This window comes from Pholcus phalangioides, unplaced genomic scaffold, assembly GCF_987345545.1.
Source record: "Pholcus phalangioides strain wild (caught in Gottingen) unplaced genomic scaffold, Ppha-v1.0 ptg000004l_1, whole genome shotgun sequence".
NCBI lineage: Eukaryota > Metazoa > Arthropoda > Arachnida > Araneae > Pholcidae > Pholcus > Pholcus phalangioides.
Window position 1 is genome coordinate 34575128 of NW_028301597.1, and position 14257 is coordinate 34589384.

The 14257-nt window shown below is 32.1% G+C and overlaps 1 protein-coding gene across 1 annotated transcript in view; it reads right to left on the reverse strand.

Moving 5' to 3' along the window:
- The window catches only part of LOC149087335 (protein CEPU-1-like), a 233818-nt gene extending 221728 nt beyond the window's left edge, over positions 1 to 12090 (reverse strand). Inside the window, exon 1 of the mRNA XM_089231388.1 lies at positions 11732 to 12090. Within this exon, the coding sequence (XP_089087514.1) occupies positions 11732 to 11831 (100 nt within the window). The 5' untranslated portion in view covers positions 11832 to 12090. The remainder of the gene's footprint in view (positions 1 to 11731) is intronic.
- Positions 12091 to 14257: the final 2167 nt, after the last annotated feature.

Here is a 14257-nt window from a genome sequence, read left to right on the forward strand (position 1 = left end):
CTTTCAATAACCAGGCTAACTACTTCCTTGTACACAAAATATCTGAAGAAAAGTATTATTTTTTCGTTTGTAGGATTCAATTAGAAATAAAATAACACACACCATAAAAATTTTATATGATAACTATTTCATTTTTTTATCATCTGGTAGATAAGGTTACCCCCTTATCTACCAGATTAAGCACTGCATGATTTATGGGAATATTATCGTATTTAGTTCATTTGTCAATCCAAAAACTACAGTTCAACTATTATGAATTAGTCCTGAGCATTCAGCAACACATACGCGCGAACATTGTTTATTAAATACTTGCTCGGAGATTTTAAGAGGATGAAATTAAATTGATGTGATCATATCGATGAGATTATGTTAGGCTCAATGAATTACTTTTATGTGTGTTTTCTTTATATTTTTTCTTTTTTTGTTCTCTGCAACGCATGCGCTCATGTGAAAATTGTCTGATAAACGCAGTATGAAATTTATTTCTTGTAATGTACAAAAAGGTTTGTTAGAAAGTGCTTTTTCAGACACTAAGAACGAATCCTGAATAATGGAAATGAAATTGCGTTTGTTCATGACGTTGATCACTTTCTGTACGATGCAAGCCTTAAAAATTACGTTTTTTTTAACGAAATAAGATTATTTTCATCCAGATACAGGTAGTTTAAAATAAATTTTTTTAGCTTAATGTAGTGTTGCAAAACCATTGTTGGAGAATGGGTTGGTTGGAAATTCGTTGCTGCTGGATGCTTTGTTGGAAATTTAATCAATCAATTTTTATTGTTTTGTGCCAATTGCTCCGTTACAAAAAAAAAAAAAACATGTAAGATGAAAATTAAATTACACAATCTTTATGCGCGACGGAGCCCCTCCACACATTGCAGTGTGTTTTAAGAATGTTCTTGAAACACAATTTTACAGAAGAACGTGTCATCAGCCGGCACATCCCTAATCTATGGCTTCCCCGATCCCCGGACCTTAATCCTTGTGATTTTTGGCTTTGGGGGCCGGTCAGTTGTAGAACACGCCATCTTGTGATTTTGCATGGTATCTGAAAATGATGGATACCATGTGGAGCATGTTTTGTTGCAGTAACAATTGTTAAAATTGTAAACGTTTTCGTAAATGTGTTATTTCTTAATAAAACGCCCTCTAGTGGCGACTTGCAACTAGTTTGTTTCCCCCTGAAACAAATTCCCATCACTTTATAAAGTCCATACAAAATTTCACAATTTTCTGATGACTGGTTTCGTCTGTAAACTACTTTAAAATAAGGTATTTTAATTATGGACGCCCTATACATGCAGCATGCATTACTGTTTTTGTATTCTGTATAGGATACAATCAGCGCAACATGGTGTGTACTGAGTACTACTACTAAAGAAATACTGAATTTCTTGGCCTATGAGCCTCGCATTACTTTTTAAAGACACAAATTTGCGAGGCATGCAGAACTTACATTCATGCATCTAACACTTTTTGCATGAAATCGACTGTGGCTACTACTGCAAAATATTCAGATAACAACCTAACATGCAGTATTTAATTTTTCTTTTTTTGTGTGTGTTTTACTAACGAAAATTTGTCTATAGAATATAATACAGCAATCACATAAACATCAAACGTTACCCTGAAGAAAAAGTATTTAAATTTTTTTATCGAATCCACGTTAAATCACTTAATGACATTTTGAATGTTCTGTCAAATATCGTGCTTCAATATACGTATTATATACATTGCTATATTATTATAGAAATTTCCTTTTTATCACAGCAACTATAATACCCCAACTCGACGCAGAGACGGCGAACGACTGCTTTATATATAGACATTATATTTTTCTGTAAAACGGGAGCGGAGACAGCCGGGAGCCTAAAGCATTTAGGGCAGTAGGAGACGAAAATGGGATTGGAGAAGTTGCACTTAAGAATCGCCATACGACAAATAGTTATCTCGCTCTCTCTCTCCCTCTTTCAAGACTTCTATCCCTCTTATGCTAGATAAAGTTTCTCTTCTCCCTTTTTCCTAATCCTAAAACTGCCCTCCATGGAACGTGACGCTACAAAAGTGGGAGCGAGAAAGCCCCGGAAAAAAAAAAAAGGAAAGAGAAGAGAGGGAAAACCATTGGGAAAAGTGGAAGGCAGCGGTTGGTTGTCCGGCAATCTTTGCGAAATCCTATCCCACGCCTTTAGTCGTCGTCGTCGTCGTCCTCCATTTTCTTCCACACTCCATCCAAAGAATCTTGGTATACGTCTTCTTCTTCTTCGCCATCTACTCCACTGTCTACACCGAAGTCGCTTTCGCTCTTTGCAGCCCACTATCCTCATTCTCTCTGGTGTGGAGCGTGACAGCCTTGTCAGCCAAATGATATAGCGCCAGCGAAAATTTCGCTTGATTCTTTCCATCACGCATGTGTGTGTGTGTGTTTGAGATGGTAGCATTTTTCGTGGTAGGATACCAATCTCAGTGATTGTCAGATTCTCCGTCTCTCTCTCTTCTCTACGTTCCTTTTGTTGTTGTTGTTGTTGTTCTTGTTGGTAGCTTCCAAAGCAACTCCGGATTGTAAGTCGAGAAGTCCAATGTTTGTGTCTTTTGAGAAATCGTCTTGGAATTCCTTTTCTTGGAATTGTGCAATCTATCGCTGTATTTGTTCGTTATGATAAGGAAAAAATATTCGAGAGAAATACAGGGAAGATTCTAAAACTGCGTACATTTACTGCTATTGAATACCATACTGAACTCGGTTATAACGACATTGGTTGTAATGACACCTTGGCTATATCGTGAATAATTTGCTGTCCTAGTTGATTATTCTCAACTTGGAGGCGCGATTGTGAAGCGATCTTCCCGTTAAAAAAGTCTCCCCACAGAGAGGAACAGACCTACAACGGTATAAATATTCTGTCATTACACCTACAATCTGAAATATACATAGCAGCACTGAAAAATCAAATGCAACACTAAATACGCACTCAGACTGTGAGGTACACGCTGACACTTCTGGCACAACTCACTCGGTAGTAAATTGCCCATGGCAATAGGGCCAGAGTTGTGCTCCGTTTAAAAGAAGGATAGTCTTAGCTAAGTGTCGTAGTAAATAATGTTAGTTAAATTTGCTGATAACGTCGATGAAAACACAACTACCTCGGATATAAGGACAATTTTTTCGTCATTGTTTTTGTTTTTCTGGTAAAAAAAAATCTTCGATATTAATTGTTCAGCTTGTCGATAAATATTGTGAACGTATTAATACATTTTTTTTGCATGTGCACTGCGTACTGCGTTTTTGACTTCCAATTTTCTAATTATCATGCACGCAAAATAATCACATAACGCTATTTCATAGCAATGTTATAGCATTATCAAATATAATTGTTTCACATTGTTTTGGCCAAAAAACATTTTCTCCTAAAAACAATTAACAATCATCTCTGTGTTTTGTGGACGTTTGTAATCCAGCTATTGCAATATCATCATGAAACGTTTAATTGAAAATTATGAATTTCCATTAAAATTTCAGTTTTTTTTTTCAAATAAGATATTTAATTTCATTTTTCACGGAACATTAGGGTTGCACCAAGTAAAGTTTGAGAGAAGTACTAACCTACAGATATTTACAGTAAATGTGTAAAACTATGGGGATAAAAGAGAACATGGATACAGGCGTCCCTTGCTATACTCGATTGATTGCTTCCGCAAAATAGTCACGTAAAGTGAGTTCAATTTACATGGGAAAGATGGGAATGGGTTTTTTTCTTTCCAAAGAGAAGATTGAAAAAAATTAACCCAATAGCAAAGTAATTTTTTAATGACGTAATTATTCAAACTTGTTAAATAAATTTCGTTAATATAGGCAATATGAATGAATTAAATTAATAATTTTTCCGTGTTCACTACTTCTGATTGATTCTAGTGAGTGAGAATGTTTCTTTCCGGAAGATACCGGTACGATAGGCTGGTAATTCTTTTTAATAAAACAGCGGAAATTCGGCTGACAAGCAGCAGTTTTCGTCTCCTTGTAAAAAGTTAGTGGTAAAACTAGATAATCCCGCATATTTCTCGTAAATATGTAAATTATAATTTGACTGGAACGAATTTTCGATTAAATTTTTCATGGCACTGTCAAAATGTTACCAAACGTAGTTCATCAATGAGATCTGATGACAATTTCTCTCATATCTGTCTCAGTCACATCATCAAATACAAGCATTTCGTCGTCAAAGGATTTAACTATTTTATATCTTTAATTTGTAAGCCCATTTGCAGGATTAGTAATAATGATAAGTTGAATTCCACGCCGAATTTATGCAGGGTGGTATTCCTAAAATCAACTTTTAAAAACGGCGCTATAGTGAAATCACGTATTGCGAGAAACACCTGTATTCAAAATGAAAAACAAAAAGTTAACATGAATTACATCCATTAGAAGAAGTCTGAACATTCGAGAAAATTATTGAACTGGTTTTAAATTACACTATACTTAAAAATAGGAAAATTCCACTTAAAAAATCCTCAAGAAATTTCCGCTTTGTAAAAAAAAAACAAAGAATTTTCCGGATTAAAAGAAACTTCTTTAACGTCAATTTAACAAAAAAATAAAGAATTACAAGGGTGGAAGAATCCAGAAATAAATTGAAAAAAAAATAATAAGAAGCAATTTCAAGTGTACGAAATTGCGTTATAGAAATCGAAATCGGAATTAAAATTTTCTTTAACCAGAACAAAAAAAAAAAAAAAACCAGAAAACTTTTATCAGACGTGAAAATTGGAGAAAGAAAAACGAGCCATTCAATTACTTGATATATCTGGATCCTTATAAAAGACAAAAGAAGAGTTATCTTGATTAGAGGCAATGGCAAAAATAAAAGGTTATACCAAACCAATAGCAATAAAAAAGAGAGACGAATTTAAAGAGAAAGATTGAGATTGTCTGTCATATTTAAGAAGAAAAATTGAATGTGAGAAGGAATTTCGGGGGAAAAAAAATGAAAACGCTATGAAATGAAAGAGACTTCTTTTAATCACTTAAAGGATCGAGTAAAAAAAGGAATTTTCTGGAAAGTTTACGAATGGAATTCATTCCGCGGAAACCGTTTATTTTAGGTTCTGAATTTTTAATAACCCATTTCACTTCATCAGATAAATAATATAACTTGGAAATATTCAAAAGGAATCCCCATAAAAAGTGGTGGATTTTTTTTATTATTATTAAAATGATTATTTGAAGGATAAACTTTAGGTACTTTTTTATTATTATTTCGACTTTGCAATGTGTTGGCTCTCTCGAATATCGGCGTACATTAGCAAATACCTCATTAAAGTTGTTATCGGGAATAATCGGGAGGCTGTGAATTTGTCTGAGGTTGGATGCATTTGCTATAGATATTGGATTTATTTTGCTGTTGAGAATATGAGTCGGCATTTAATGCTGAAAACTCAGCCAATAGTTTGGCTTCATCATATATATGTTACGGTAACTGTGATATGTGAATCGGTTATCATACATAATAGCAGATTGTAAATGCATACTTACCAATCGTCTTGGTACGTTTGGTAAATTTATCACTTTTACCGGTGGTTATGCATAATAACCACAAGTGTCGTTGGTAAATCTGATAAATACGTGACATTTATCGCCTTTATCTGCGATTATTCAAAATAGTCTAGTGTATTGGTGCCATTGGTGAATTTGATAAATACGAAAAAACAAAATCTAAATGAGATATTAGCATGTGCGGACTATATCACTATATAGTCGGACCCCCAATATAATGATAACAAATTTTACGATCGTACCCCGATATAACGATACTATACATATATGAATTATTATGTATAGTATATCATATAGAAGGAAACTTATCTCTCATATCTTTGCAAATCAAAGGTGATGAAGCGACAGCCAAAGAAAAATAGCGAACCAAAAACAAAAAAATCAATTTGAGCACAAGAGAAGAAGAAGATAAGGGAGATAATAGTCTTTTCTGACTCTGATGCAGTCCGCTAAGATATTTACGTTTGGAATACTTACGTTTGTGATCTTACACAAGAATGTTTAAGTTGTAAAAAAGAAGAAACAAAAACAAACCTCATAAACTCAATTTAAAGAGGAAAATGTCAAGACTAAACTTTGAAGACCAAATTTACAACGACTAAGACTGCTCTAATGACGATTTGGTGGCTAATTGTTTCTTTACTATGTTAGAAAATACATATTTTTGAAGTAAACCATTGAAAAGTAAGCCGTTCTGGCATTGATTTTATTACAACTGTCTCTCATTACAGAAGTGATTTGCCAACCTACAACCTACTCCAGGGCCTTTTTCCACCTACCCCGCAAGTTGGTGCGGTTGGTCAAACCTGACTTGACGATTAAGCACTCTTAACGTCTGAGTGTTAGGTATTCAGGAATGTTAGGAAAAAATATCATACCTGTAAATTCCCATTTTCAAGTGTTTTTCGTGCATAAAAAAGAGAAAACAGCGTAAACAAAAGTAAAAGGAAAATATTTGGGGTTATTACGAAGACTGGAAAAACTATTTTATAAACCTCTCGAATATCAGCAGCCTCAATTGGTTTTTGGAAATTTGTAGAAATTGCAATATTGAGAAACTTTGATGTTGTCAAATTTCAATATTTTCATATTTCAATATTGATAAAATATTTATATTGTCAAATATCAATATTTTCGTATTTCAATATTGATAAAATTTTTATATTGTCAAATTTCAATATTTCCGAATCATAATACTGAAGCTTAAAATTTTGAAACATTCAAACTATATAACAAATAAGTGGAATAGTTCGTATACCATTATATAGATATTTCTTATTAACCGAAATATGGCAGTTCGTTCTGATAGATATATTATGTTATAAAAATTCTACATGTTGCACCATGCTTAAAAGAGAGATGCGTTTTCCTACCAATGCCATATTTCGAGAATGAATATTTTTCTCCCAATAATGCATTTATGAACATCGATAACAATAACTACAAGATTAGAGTAAAAATAAATTTCCAATAACTTGTAAGTTCTCAAATTTATGTGTTTCCGTGCATACAAAAAGTGAAAAAAGCATATCACAAAAGCAAAAGAAAACCATTTGGGATTATTACGAAGGAAAGGAAAAAAATATTTTCCAGACTTCTCGTATATGAGCCTCATTTACATTTTAAAAATTTGAAAAAAAAAATGCAATATTTTAAAATTGTAATATTGAACTGAAAAATTTTGAAATTTTCAAAATAAGTAGATTAGTTTGTGTACGAATATATAAGTACTTATTATAATCTGAAATATGGCAATTGGTTCTGATAGGTATATCATGGTATCTGAAATTCACATGTAACACAGTACATATAAGATGCATTCCGTGTATGTGTGTGTTCCTTCCATTGTAATACTTCGAAAATGAATATTTTTTCTTACACTTATGTGCTTATAAATTTCGAGGGAAATAGCTGCAAGGTAGAGTGGAAAACAAATTTCCAATTACCTGTAAATTCTCATTTTTAAGTGTTTTCCGTGCTTGAAAAAAAGTGAAAGGGCATAAAACAAAAGTAAAAGAGAACCATTTGGGGGATTATCAGAAAGAGAGCTTCGGTAATGGAAAAACAAAGAGCTTTTGATGGTTATTTAAGTAACCGTTTCGTTTCTCGAAACCTCACGTAGTATCACGCGATAGGGTATAAGGGATCGGCTATCCTTTCATTTTGAAACGATTACCGGCATTAGTGTCACTGTTATTATAAAATATCCATAAGCAATTAATTTCGGTCACGAACTTGATCGAATTTCGAGATGTAAATAGAAACGAAATGGATAGAGTATTGATTATTAGATTTGTTTTGTTTTTTTCAAGTTCATTCAAATAAATAGGAAACGTGTTGGGATATGCATTTTGTGACAGTTATTGATAATTTATGTTTTTTTCTAAGAGGTGTGGTGATAAATTTACGAAGCTTTTATTACATTTAATGCTGAAATCGGAAGTTCGTGTGTAGTTGGAAATACAGGGTGATCCAGAAGTCTTGATATGGTTTGAAAAAAATCATTGAAATAAGCTATTAAAGATAGAGACAAAGTGTTTAAAGCTTTTGAAAGAGAAAATTCAACTTTTTTTTTACTATTTACTGTAAAATGTCTTCATGCTCATCTTTAGGGACACGTACGATGTCAAACCTATATAGCATTTCTTGCCATGTCATTTGTAGCATGGCGTTTACAAATAATGGAAGTGAAAATAATTTAATATCTTCCCTTTTAAATGGTTTATGACGTTTGTCTCCAACATTAACATCCTTTTCAAAATACTTTTCCAAACAGGTCAGAACTTCTGAACCACCCAGAATTTTATTCAAGTAGTAAAGATATGAAAAAATACAAAATAAAAAACATCCAGAAATTACATTATGAAGTTTAGTGGCAACAGCCCAACAGGGATAAAATAAATAAATTATATATATATATATTTTTTTTTTACTTTAAAATTCTTTGTAAGACTCACATTATAAGTAACATGACAAGAAATGTAATTTAGGCTTGATGTCTCCGCATCACTACAGGTGCGCATGTAGAAATTTTTTACTAAACAGTAAAACAATTTTGAAACTTTTTGTTTCAAATGCTTTAAACCATTTCTCTCTATCTTTAATAGTTTTTTAAGGATTTTTTTCCAAACATATCAGAACTTCTGGATCACCACGTATATTATTGTTAATTTCCGTCTCATTTCAACCTAAAACCATGGAATAAATTTCCGTAAATTCAGAAATAAAATTGAAAACTGTCTCAGCGATTTTTTTCATAATGCTACATTTTAGTTAAAAAGTTTAAAAATTCCAAGCAAAGAGCTGTGTGATAAAAAGAATTGACCATCACATTCCATACGATACATCATCATAATATTTCAATACATAAATATTTTTTTATCTTGGACATTTCAGCTGGCGTATCTATGTAGTTCAAAACCTTCTCAATATAATAATTTCATAACTTTTTACGCTACTTTTATAAATGAGATTAGAGTTTTGAAGTTCTCGCGGCAACCCTGCTTGATCTTGAGGAAATTCGTTGATACCCAAACAAAAAGTGCCTTGGCACAGTAATTAGCAATAAAATATTTATTATTAAATTAAATTCATTTTAACACTAAAATCTCTCTGTAGAAGCGATTCATCGACACCCTGTGATATAATAGCATAGCACTTGAATATTACTGTCTTATTTATTTTTTTTTGTCTCATCTGTGAAATGTATTCAACGTGTTTTATAACTTGTTTCAAACAGATCGAAAAAAATGAATTAAATAAGCCGTGTCATATAGACACGCACGTTATTACGTGAATACGTTCTCCGAGCCTTGAATCATGTGGTACGGGATGACATAATTAGATTGGTATCATTAAATTTATCTTTGGAATAGTTAATGAACGATACCAATGTCACCTATATGCTTTGCGTACCTCTCGAGATATATCGTAAAACGATGTATTTACGAAAGCGGCATGGAACGCAGACTAGAAGTGCAAATCAGAGGGGGGGGGGTCTCATTTGCCTAAACGACATCTACTCGCAGATATAAAAAGCACTGATATACACTGCATTCGTCTTGAGACATAAGTGTTTGAATTACTTCGTTATACAACTTTTTTGTGAATGCACTCAGTATCGTCAGAAGAAATATGTATTAGATCACATGTGAAAGACTATTCTCGTCAAAAATGTATCCTCGAACGTGTGAAATTGTTCATAAATGGAAGGAAGTTCTTTTCATTAAAATATTCATGAAATGTTTAAGAAATCCCATTGGGGATTTATATAAATTGATCACGCATGTATGAGAGAAATTTAAATAATCATGTGGGAAATTCAACATGTTTTGATAAATCCTTGCGAATATAACTAACGCTGATTTCTAATTAGTTTTAGTAAAAATATTTCTCTTAAATAGTTTTTGAAATCGTGAATCAAAGACGAACTACGAGAAAAAAAATTATATGTATCAGTATCATACAAAAATTAATATAATGCATCAAAATCCCGAATAAAAATAATTTTTGAATAAGAAAATTGGGAATATTTCTTATTAAAATTAGTGTGTACTTTTTTGCAAAGTTTAAATTTTTTTTGCTAGCATAACGCTAAAAAGATGGCGTTTTCGGAAAATAAAGTAGATGTTTTAGAAGCATTACGTTAGAGTCGAGACGTGAGAAGTTTCTAGTGAATTGAGGTAATAATGTCTGAAGAGACATGTTAGAAAATCACGTAAAATAAAAATTTAAAATGTTTACCTTGTAGTAAACATTTGATTTGTAACCAAGAAAGTTGGTTTCAGAATCACTTGGGAAAGAAACGTCAATGGCGTTTTCTTAGCATGATTACTGTTCTTGCTGTGAAACGTTAACCTAGGAATCGTTGAGAGCAAATTTGTGATTGCAAAGTCAAATTTATGGCTATTCTTCCACAAATTGTTGATTTCTGATAAAGGTATTAAAAGACTTGATCAAGTCTCATCTCGAAGACTCTCTTTATTTTGAAGGAGTGAAAGTTTATGTTGTTATGAAATAAAAAATGCTTTCAAAATTTGTTAAAGATATACGTTAAAGATCCTCAATTTATCGAGAAAAAAAAATCGAACAAATTTCATGGCAACTCCTATTAAATATACCATATACAAAAATTATGTCAAGTTTACTTGAGTAATTTAAGTGATTTTTCCGATATTTATTTCCAGAAACCACAAAAATTTAACTTGTATAACTTTATTCAATTTTAAAATAATAGAAAACTTGTAGGTAATTCCCGTGGAGTAAATTGAACAAATGGTTATTTCACATGGACACATGGCAATTGAATCATGGTTATCATGATTCATCTCAGGAATGCCAAATCGTGGAGTATCGACTTTTAAAATTATATCGATTTAAGGGGGTCTCCTACCTTCTGACACGGTAAGATACTCAGCTCTACTAGAAATATCATTAAAAAAAGATTATTTACATATATACCCATTAATTTATTTCAGATTTAGTGGACATGTTTTTGGTTGCTTATGCTAGAATATGTCACTAAAACGTTTGAAGTATCTCTGATAGTTACTTTTTTGTAAATTTTCAAACAAATGTATTATTAACACCTTATGCGTATGATAAAATAAAATGGATTCAATGTAATTGAATAAATATTAATTCAAAATAAAGGAAACTGCTCATTTCAAAAAATGATAAAAAATATTGAAACTTCTTTGATCCAATCTTATTTAAAATCATGATCAAATTTTTAAGATTTAAAACTAAAAAATATATACACATATATTTTTAGAACCAAGTAATTTATCAATGGAATTCAAGTCTTTTTCATTTTGTTAACTAAACGTTTCCTTTTATTTTGAATTAATTTTTATTCAATTTCAATCATGTCATGCTATTTTATCAGGCTCTCGGTGTTAACAATGCATTTTCTGATAATTTGAAGAAAAATAAATATGAAAAAATAGTTATATATATATGGCACGAGATCCCTTAAATGCGGACTACAACATTTCAGATTAGAAAATGTCTTTGCAAGTGTTGAAAATCTTATTTCCGACCAAAAACACTTTGTCCTTGCCAAAAACACTTTTTCGGCCAATTGCTATTAAAAAAGTTTTGGTAACATAATTGATACCATAAACTATACATTGCCTCTAATTGTGTGTGTGTGTATGTGGATATAAATGACCTTACCTTGGGGAAGAATACTCGCAGCACCAAAAAGTCCCAACCACGCACCAGAAAATATAAACTGAACGATGGTAAAAGATGATGATGAGCGTATATGAACCATCTGAATAAAGTATAATAATAATAATAGTAATTGAATTAATCCACTATTCGTCGAAATTCTTCTTTCTCCAGAAATAAAAGTTGTTTCCACTTATTTTAATGGTCACTCATATATTCGCGCGGTGATTCCGTGGTGAATAGTTTGAGCTGGCCGCCACTGTTAGACAAAGTCGTCGTCGCCGTCGTCCGAGATGGAAAACAAAGAAAAAACCGAAATTCGCGGCTGCGAGAAAACATAGACACATTCATTTGTACCCGGACGCAGGAATCGCGTCTTCTGAGCGTTTCACGGACCGCCTCCGGAATTTATCTTTGCCACGTGTATGCGCGCGCATCTCGATCCTGGAAACGAGGTGAGAGTGGTCATTTTCCTGGAGAAAAACTCACGACATCGACGAATCGGAGACGGTCCCGGAAAAAACTTCTCGGTTGCGTCAATCTATTTCCACACGAATCGAAAGGAAAACAAAAATTCAAAATACCAAATGAACATTTAATTAATTTTTTTCGCTTTTCATTTAAGTCACGTTTATTAACAAGTTTTAATGAACGATCAACGTAAATAATAAATATTCGTATTAATTATATCAAATATGGGGAAATGTGTGTGTGGAAGGTAATAGATAAAATTTTAAAAATTTTCAAAGCGAAACAAGCAAATTTAAATTTGTTTTTTGTTTTATTGACAAACATATTGATATATGTTACACGATAAAAATATTGAAAAAATATTTTTTGTTGCTTTCGACACGTTCGTCCTATTAGATCCTAAGCTTAGTGGGGGTAATGGGGCAAGAAAAATAAACCCACAAAAAAAGCAGGATACACGCTATGAAATATTATTTGTACCCGGACAAATTTTGTCATTATCCCGGAAAAAAAACTCCGACATCAACGAATAGGAGACGTTTTCGGAAAAAAAAGACTTTTAGGATTAGTGTCAAGCTTTTTCAATAGAAAAAAAATTCAAAATGCAAAATGAACATTTCATTCATTCTTCAATTTTTTCATTTATGCACGCTACGTTCATGTGGAAAATGTTGGGAAAAATTTATTTCAGTTTTTGTTTGTTTTTTTGAAAATGAAATATACAAATTTAAATTTTTGTTTTTGTTTTATTGACAAACATATTGATATATGTTACAAGATAAAAATTATTAAAAACAAATAATTTTAGTTGCTTTTGCAAGGACAGTTAAGTTTTTTAAATCAAGTCTTGTTTGTCCCATTAGAAACCAAAAAATAAACCCACAAAAAACTGGATACATACTATAAAATATCGTGTTGCGTCACATAAGCATTCTAACCCATACTGAACGTAATTTTTTGCTTTAAATCAAGACTTCTTTTGAATAGGTTTGCAATTATGCTTGCCATTATGCTTATTTAAGCAAAATTTCAAATTTTGATTTTGTTATTTTGATGACGCTGGCTAACAAGACTGAGATTTATGAAAAGTGCAATGTTCAAAGTATACGAATTAGAAGTATGTTCATAACTTTAAAGAAATTTAATGATTGAAAATATCAAAAAAAACTCCGCCAAACTTTCTTATTTAGGTGTAAAACTGATTTTCGCCTTACTGTTTCTCTAACAATTACGAATCGTTCATTTCTTGGGATTAATTACGAAGCAGCGTGACGGTTGTCAATCAGATATGAAAGAATTATATGAATAAAACAAAATATACTGAAATCCGGCTTTGCCCTATTATCCCCCCCCCCTTCCCATAATCATTTAATCATTTGAAACAAACTTTTCTGATCAGCATAATAATATGAAATTCTGTAACACAATCGCATCAATAGCAATAGGAATATTTTGAATTAAACTAAAAACAAAGCCTATTCAAAAATTAAATTTTAAAATATTATAAATTCAGTTGATATTATTAAAATTTCGCTGATTTCTCCTTCGATAACCGTTATCATTTGAGATTTCAAGATCCGATAACCGTTGAGAAATTATTTTACACCAACATTGGTAATTATATTAAATCACGAATGATAGTAAAAAATAGTAGCTGTAATTCCCGGAGCGCTGTCTGGGTTTTCTTCAATTACTTAAAGGATTGAAAGGGGGACAAACCATTAGAAAGAAGTAGACTATTATACATAATACTGGCTGCTTAAAGAAGTGAGGAACCACCGTAATCAAAGTAAATATTCCGTAAGTCATTATTGAGGCGCAGAAACCATTGTCCCTCGAGAATTTTTATCCCTTTTCGGGCATTTGCCCAGCTCAGAACGCCATTTTTTAAACATTCTAAATCATAATTTCTCAAGCATTTTGTTCGAATCCCCCCCTTCTTTAATTTTTTTTTCTTCTCATCGCTCCCCGACGCAAGCCAACCCATAGGATCCTGTGTTATACTATACTCGTAGCTTCTAACGCCCCAGGACCATTCCATGGCCCCAGGAAGCGATA